This window comes from Vanessa atalanta, chromosome 19 (genome assembly GCF_905147765.1).
Source record: "Vanessa atalanta chromosome 19, ilVanAtal1.2, whole genome shotgun sequence".
NCBI lineage: Eukaryota > Metazoa > Arthropoda > Insecta > Lepidoptera > Nymphalidae > Vanessa > Vanessa atalanta.
Genome location: NC_061889.1, coordinates 10,023,125 through 10,031,422, shown reverse-complemented (window position 1 = coordinate 10,031,422; position 8,298 = coordinate 10,023,125). Strand labels below are relative to the sequence as shown.

The window sequence follows — 8,298 nt, the reverse complement described above, 5'->3', positions numbered from 1 at the left end:
AAAAGAAAAGAAAAAGAAAAAGAAAAAGAAAAAGAAAAAGAAAAAGAAAAAGAAAAAGAAAAAGAAAAAGAAAAAGAAAAAGAAAAAGAAAAAGAAAAAGAAAAAGAAAAAGAAAAAGAAAAAGAAAAAGAAAAAGAAAAAGAAAAAGAAAAAGAAAAAGAAAAAGAATGAACATAAGATGACGTCAAAGAAAGATACAAAAGATTAAAATCTTAAAAAAGTAAGCGAAACACTTGTCAGTCAATACAGCCCGCGTATTAAAATCACACCATGTGCTGGCACTCCTGATTTCAGTCGAATTTTAGCTCAAGTCAGCTGAGTCTATCGTTTAAGAGTCCACGACAGACGCAGCCAATTTGAGCAAAATTCGAACAGACTTCAACAGGAGGGTGGTATTTCGCCAGGCAGGCCCCTCGGCCCTACCACCTGTCGGGTTCTGTCGCCTCTTACGACACCCTGGTATCCCGACGTGGGATTGGGGAATGTATTCTACTCCGCCCCAATACGGAGCGAATTAATGTTATAGAAAACTAAGAAATTCCGAATTGATTAGTTTGAAAATTTCAAAAGTGGGTCATAAACCCATTTAAATGTTTTGATGTTTTTTTATCACCTATAAAGAGCCCATACTCCTCGTAGTTGTCAGTAGTCAGTTGTTAGGCTAGGTGGACATTTATTTCAAATTTATTGCACCTCAGTTACGAAAACAATTATAAAAAAATATTTATTACGGGTACATCATTAGAAGCATTGACCGTTTTCTGAAATATATTTTCCTCGTTTCAAGATATATTTTAGTGCATTTATCCGATTTTCTAACAACACTGCGTAGAAATAGATTACAGACGTTTCATAAGGTCGTCTGCCGCATTTATAAGGGATGTTTTTTATTTTGGAGAGTCGCTGGGAATAGCAGCACTAATGACCCAACGCAAAGAAATACAAAAAAATAGAAAAAAAAAATCATAATTCTAATAATATAAAATCGGTAATCAGTGATTCTTGAGTTGAGTTTTGTACACATTTGATAAATAAAGTGATCATAAAATACATAATATTATATAAAACCTTCATGCTGTGATGTTCTTTAAATACATTTAATATTTACAGTGTGGCATATAGTGAGTACAGTGGTGAACATAGATACATAGATAGTTCTTAGAAATATTATACTAAAGTATAGTTTACTGTACAGTGAGCGACACAGGTGTGGAGTAGGCTGTATATACATTTTCATCACCTACTTTCACAGTACACGAACGGTAACTTTTTCAGCACAATAATCCTAACAATCGACTATTAATTTAAAAAAAAGCAAACAATAAACTCTTCGATACGGATTATCAATTCAAAATCGCTATGATTCATAATTACCCTGTAGATGTTCGGTGGTTTTAATGTTATTTCGAAGCTGGAACATTTTGTCGGTAAATTATGTGCTGAAAAAGATACGATTTTACGCATTCATTTATACTTACCTACAACTAGTCTACGTTACATGATCATTTTTAGGTTATGCATTTCTCTTAAAACATGCCGTAAGACATAATGACACCTATATAACTATGATCTACAATAATTGTGAACATTATGGACTAAGGACACTAAATATGCTAAGAGAATATGAACTCTATTCCATAAGATAAAAGTCGAGTTCACATAATTCCTACTGTAGTATATTTAACTATTTAAAACTAAGTCATTCAAACCTACATTTATTCGTAACTACTGACCAAATCGATTCTGTCACGTGTCAAGTGATCCTTATTGTATAAGGCTTATCTTTCATTTTAGCACAATTCAATTTAATACTATAATGAGATCTGAATAATCTCAAACTTCTATACTATGGACCGCGGGTTTGCAGTCTTCTATATCTAGACCGTATTTATTGGGTGGCATTGCTGTAGCCACAGTGACAATTATTGCGAATAAGTATAATTATTCTTTTAATAAAAATATTTTTTGTCTATACGTAACTGGCAGAATATTTTGCGCGCAATTAGAGAATATACAAGAGAGAAAAAAAAAACAAATATTCAACTTAAGAAAGATTATTTGATTAATAAGATTATAAAGTGAGACCAATTATAAACATTTTTTATTTTATTTTAAGAAAAAACCAATATTTATATTATTTATTATAAGAATAAGTAGACTTATCCGCAACTAGTCGAATTCTCCTTAATTTATATGTAAAATTCACACGTTAACCGTTCAGACATATATTTTAAATGTGCGTAGTTCATTAATATCAGTGACAATAAAACAGTTACTTGCTTGTACTTTTCTATCAGTAAGTAGCCCATACATATATATATGACACCGCAGTAGAATTCATCGAATAAAATTATCCAAAATTTTTATTGAAAATAATGTTTATTTTACAATGGTTTTTAATAAATTATATCATGATTTCGTGCTTCCTTAAACTAAATGATGAAATTAATCTACGCGCTTGAACGCTGCCTTGTGTAAATAGATTGCTCGTCATCGATTTTGAGTTCGTCCATTCTTGGTCTTTTTTTGGCTAAAATATCATGTAAATATAAATGTATCGAATGTTTAGATCGAAGAAGTCTGGAAGCAAATTGTTTGTGATTTAGTTATTAAATGAATATTGACATAAGATTCCTAAAGGCAGATAGATGTGTGACATTGGCAAATTATTATATTGGCACAATTGAAAACTGTCAAATAGAATGAAATTGAATGGAAGATAGTGATGAAATGAATGAATATGTAATAGAAGATTGATTCGAACAATTAATACGTATACAACTAAAATGCCAAAATTCAGAACCATGCTAGATCTGATGCGTTAAGTTTCAGCGATGTACTCTAAAAATCTGCAGAGTCAGGTTTAGTTCTAGATGTTGTCCTAAATTGTATTTCTTCCAGTAATTTATACGATTCCAAATGTTTGTAAATTTGATAGGTCATTTGGCAAGTCGTGTGTGCACTACCAATGCGTCGATGAAATGATGTATTTTACGTGTATATGCCTTTCAGAACCTTCAATTCAAGGTCGAAGTGTGTAAGTAGACTGTGTGATGATGATGTCGATGATCACTCTGTTTGTTTCCATTATCAATACCGGTGAAAGCCTTCATGACCTAGAAGGAAGTGCGGAGCCAAAGGAAGCGGACTGCGCGAGCGCACCGGCAAATCTGGCGCCACCGCTCGACGGCCCCGAGACCACAGACTTCAGACTCTACGTCCGTTGCATTAAACGGTCTCATATCGCAAATGATCCTTTCGTTTTTTGGAATTTATACGAATCTCAAAAATTCAGTTTTAAATCGCGTCAATTCATCGACTAACGAGATGAATATCGAAACGACGACGAAAGAGATCATCTACGAGACGAGACCCGTACACGGGAGCCAGCGGAGTCAGAGGTGGCGCGTGCGGGGCGTGCGGGACGTGCGGGGAGCGCGGGGCGGGCGCGGACGCAGACACAGCAAGTACACGAGCGCGAACAGCGCGTAGGGCGCGAGCACGGCGGCGGCGAGGCGCGCCCCCTCCACGCCGCCCGACGTAGACACGGAGAATCACTTCTCCTCGTCCTCGTCGCGGAACAGGTACGTCGACCTGCACGGACGCCGCCTTTATCCTCTCGTACGCCGCAGAGAGCGATGGGATTCTAGTATTTACGGGGGGATGCCTCTGGTTCCGGGTGAAACAGACGGTCCCGATCGAATAACTATTTAAACATTTTAGATATCCTGTCGCTCTCTGCTGGTGCTATAGTATAACTATTTAGGTTTTCTCCTTTTCCTTCTGAATTGTACGTTAAAAATTCATTCATTAAGTTAGATAAGTTTTATAAAAAAAACGACTTAAAGTCAAAATGTAAACACTCTCATTAAATGAATATACTAAAAATAATTAATGACAACAATTCGATGCGTTACCAGTAAGCAAGGTTGAAGAGCGCGAAGACAAGCGGGAAGGTGATCCTGGAGATGACATCTATCCGCTTGGAACGCGTCGGGAACTTGGACATCCAGAGTCGGCAGCAGTTCTTCCGTGGGGGCGTCATGTGGATCTCGCACTGCCGCATCTTGGAGTCCACCACACCACCGCGCATCAGCGGTTTCTGTTAGTTGCAGACCAGTCAGGGAGGACGGACAAATTGCATTTTGGAAGACTTTTTGGGACTGCTAGCCACGAGATCGGTTTCATTGACTTTTGATGTTAGTTTGTAAGTAAAGTTTTTTTGCAAAAATTTTCACTTTTATAACCAAATATAACAAGACATCTTCACTTTTCGATTCTTAGGAATAATACATTTTGTAAATTTATCTTCAAAATTACTAAAACAATCTAGCTATGTCTAACTGAATTATACTTTCTTAGTTATTATCAAAAAATCCATTATTAATGAGGCATGACAATTATTGAGACGATAACGTAAAATTTTAAAAACGCTTAAACAGATTTTTTGGTATACTGTTTATTTGTTCATACAATACTAAAATCTACTAAAACAAGCGAAATAAGAAAATAATCTTCTAATCATGCCAAAATTGCCAAAACAATCCCATCAAAACTGAGAGAGACAGATAATATTTAATACAATAATGACTTATGAAAATCAAATATAAATTTAAAAATATCATATCAAAATAGTCTCCTAGAACGTACCTACATCAAATTATCAAATCAAATCGATCTACTCAAGACCCATAATATCTTAATCAAATGCGATCTCACCATCGCAAACGTTGTATTGCTGTCCGTGTCCAGCAGGTCCGACGCCGCATCCATGCTGGCGGCAGCTTCCATCTCCCGTCTCGTTTTCTTCATATTCTCTCTGTGCATGTCGGAGCGAGACGCATAGTTCACTAGAGCGAACTCTAGTAACGCTCCGAACACGAAGGTTAGACAGACCCCCGTCCATACGTCGATGGCTTTGGTGTATGAGACGGGGGGCAGGGAAGCGTTGATGCCCGACGATTGCGTCGCCATCGTAAGCAGTGTAGTTACTCCTATCGTATACATTTTAATATTAATACACGGACTAATCTGATGCTAACAATAATAAGATCGATAACTATTACAAAATTAAATTGTCTTGACGGTGAACTAAGCTCACTTCAAGTGAACTAACTAACTTTACTTAAAGTGTGTGCTCAACTTAACACGCATGCGTCAAACGTTCTTAGTTAATTATTCAAAATATCGATAGAGCACTTGCATTGCAAATTCCACGATCGTTTAGCCTTCTATTAAATTGGTCTGCCTCGTTAGTCTGGTGGCTAACGAGGCCGACTTATAAAGCTTCACATCTCGAGGTAAAGTGGATTAATTCTCTGGACCGGACCAATTAAAAAATAGTGGGTAATACCGAACAGTGTTTACTACCCCGTGCTTCTAAAAACACGTAAGGCCGTTGTACTCTTTCCGATCGTATCAGATGCTCTGATCTGGATCTTGGAAGTCTCGAGCAAATGCCCAAAATCCGATTAGATTATATATAATTTGAACGAAAATCACCTAGAGACACTCGCGCTGGTACAGCTCCCTGGTCCAGCCAGAATGATACCCAGGACACTATGACTAACATACAGCAGGGTATATAGATCTGAATGAGGTAGTAACTGAACTCTCTCTTGAATAACAGATCTACTTTGAGGCAACTGTATTCACCTGAAATAAAAAAAAAAAAACATTATTCTGATTTCAAATTACGTTCATCGCACATGGAATACTTGGACCTTATCAATCCAAAAGTCTATTTTTTGTCTCTGATTTTTGATAAGACTGATTTATTTAACACAAAATCTAAATTAACAAGAAAATGTTGCTTGAATTCTTAGTATTATGGAACCGAAAGAGTTAATACAAACCATAGGACTATGAAAAAGTTTAAACTGTAATTTGTCAGCATTTATTTAACAATGGTGAATTACGATTCCAAAACATATAAAACTATAGCAATGAAGCTCATTACACTCCCCCCCTTTTGTAATAAACACAAGCAATATAAAGCGTGACTAAACAAAGCGGCTGACGCGTTTGTCTGTTGTATTAATTCGTCAACTGCCTTCAGATTAAAATTACAAAAGATTTATGTATGTACAGGGTGATAATTAAAAAGGTAAAATAATAATCAACTTCCTCTTTCTAATTTTAATTCTAATAATAAATAAGCACGGATTTTTTTTTATTTAGGTTTTGAATACATGTCATTGGGAAACCTAATGGTATAAACCTTCGCCTATACGCATTGTCACTGTAAGAATTGTAATCTACTTCATAAAGGACTTAATCATGGAAACTTAGATGTTACGTCCCTTTAACCATTTAAACGTATGCTTTTGCTGCTTTGCGTTAACATTTGAATGGATATTTCCTTCTACACATGTTTATAGAGAGCCATTAGTAAAAAAAGTCGATGTTAGTGAATACCTAGCAGCTTATTAAGCGATCTTGTTTTTTTTTTTTTTACCAACTTTCCTTTACATTTGTCGTCCTATCTGTCACAATCTTTTTTTACAACATAAAAATAAAATATATATCTCAAACGAATAACGTCTATATATTATTATAATATATATGTATTGCCTATTCCAATGGAGGTAGGAAAAATATAAACAAACCTTAGATTTACGTGATAGATTTCATGCGATTTGCTAATAACTCAGCTATATGTTGTCAGCTATATTGCACGAATAAGGGTTTATGATTAATATATATTTATTTATAATACAACACTATTGCGTTTACTATTTATTTCCACTTTAATTTTACTTTTCGATAACAGTTTCGTCGACGTTCAAAACGCCATTTTTTCGCAAATCCATAGTGAATATCATAGATTAATCAAGCTCTCGACCTATCGCGTCAATTTGCTGTCAAATATTGTTTTTTGGCTTTTTTTTAATAGGATGTTATGGTTGGAATAGAGTATATACTGACTTCATAAAGAGGTAAAATTTGTTTGTTTGTGTGATAATCTCCAGAAATAATCATATAATTCTAAAAAAAATCACTGGTAGACATTGTTTCTGAGTGTTCAAGGGTAAATATATACCATATCATTTTCTTTATTAATAAATGACACCCAAGAGACAGTGGGCCGTTAATTTAATTAAAAAAGGACACTTTACCATATTTTATCTTTACTTTTCTCTGAATATATGTTACGTGGATGCGACTGTACAAGACAAGGCCGGCTTTGCAAGCTTTGTACTTTACCTTTTTCTTATAATATACATGTTTGTATACAATGTGCAATAAATAATAATGATTTTCTTCTTTATTTCTACTAGAAAAAAGACGAACATGTCAAAAAGACGTCAAATGGTAAAAAATCATCTCTGCGTAAGCCTGATAAATAGTGTTAAAGTCATTATAACATTTGTGTATTCGTGACTTGTGTATCGTGCTTATCAAACTAATCACTATATAGCATCAAGTAACTACCGAATGATTTTAATAATAATAAAACGAATTTAATTTTTTACCAGTATTAGTCTTGCTGTTGCAATAATCAGTGAGGAACTTCTCGAGCGTAAAGCGAGGCAGGTGTAGGTTCTTCACAACCTGGACTGGATCTCCCTCCTTCCACAGGAACACTAGGTCATCAGTCGTCCAGCCATCTGTTAGAATAGTTTCACGATTGCTCTTTTAGAATTAAAATTAATGATTCATGATACATCAGTGGAAAGGAGGAATTGTATAAGCAACAAAAGTCTACATTTGGAAGAATTTAAAGTTTTTACTTTCTTTAATATATATATAATAAATATAATTACATATAATTTTTTAACTAAGATTATTGATAAGCTAACAATTTAACATGTGGTTCTCCAATAAGATTTTCTAAACAATTGCCATTTTTAATTATTATATTGTTTGAATTGTCATTACATTTCAAAATTTTTTGTGAATCAACAAATTTTGGATATCTAAAAGCTGTAAAGACGTTGTCCTTTTTAACAATTCTAATATTAAAACGTTGAAATGTATTATTAATTCAGTTTAAAAATAAAGATTACCTTTTACTAAAATTTAATCATATAAATAATTACAATTAATAATGCCGTCCGTGATAATTTTCTGCTAATACTGACACACATTGCTTCAGTATAATCTGAATTTATTTCAAGGCGACCTGTGTTTATATTAACGTGGTTTGAAATGGAACTTTTTCGTAACTGAACGTAAACATTCACGTGCGAGTTATAGAAATAGTCGAACACACCAACGATTTTATCGAACAACTACTACCTGATATCATGTAAAATCCAACCACCGACATATACTCTTTTAAAAAACTATCTGTGG

General features: G+C 34.4%; 1 protein-coding gene across 5 annotated transcripts in view; it reads right to left on the bottom strand.

The window, feature by feature from the left end:
* Window positions 1–2,159: 2,159 nt before the first annotated feature.
* LOC125071278 (glutamate-gated chloride channel) overlaps window positions 2,160–8,298 on the bottom strand; it is a 28,225-nt gene continuing 22,086 nt past the window's right edge. For 3 of the 5 annotated variants that reach the window (XM_047681449.1, XM_047681448.1, XM_047681447.1), the window contains exons 7-11: window positions 7,476–7,610; window positions 5,503–5,655; window positions 4,720–4,994; window positions 3,918–4,102; window positions 2,160–3,594 (exon numbers count right to left, since the gene is read on the bottom strand). In XM_047681449.1, the coding sequence (XP_047537405.1) occupies window positions 3,555–3,594; window positions 3,918–4,102; window positions 4,720–4,994; window positions 5,503–5,655; window positions 7,476–7,610 (788 nt within the window). In that variant the 3' untranslated portion in view covers window positions 2,160–3,554. The remainder of the gene's footprint in view (window positions 3,595–3,917; window positions 4,103–4,719; window positions 4,995–5,502; window positions 5,656–7,475; window positions 7,611–8,298) is intronic. The other 2 variants (XM_047681451.1, XM_047681450.1) reach the window with 1 other exon arrangement.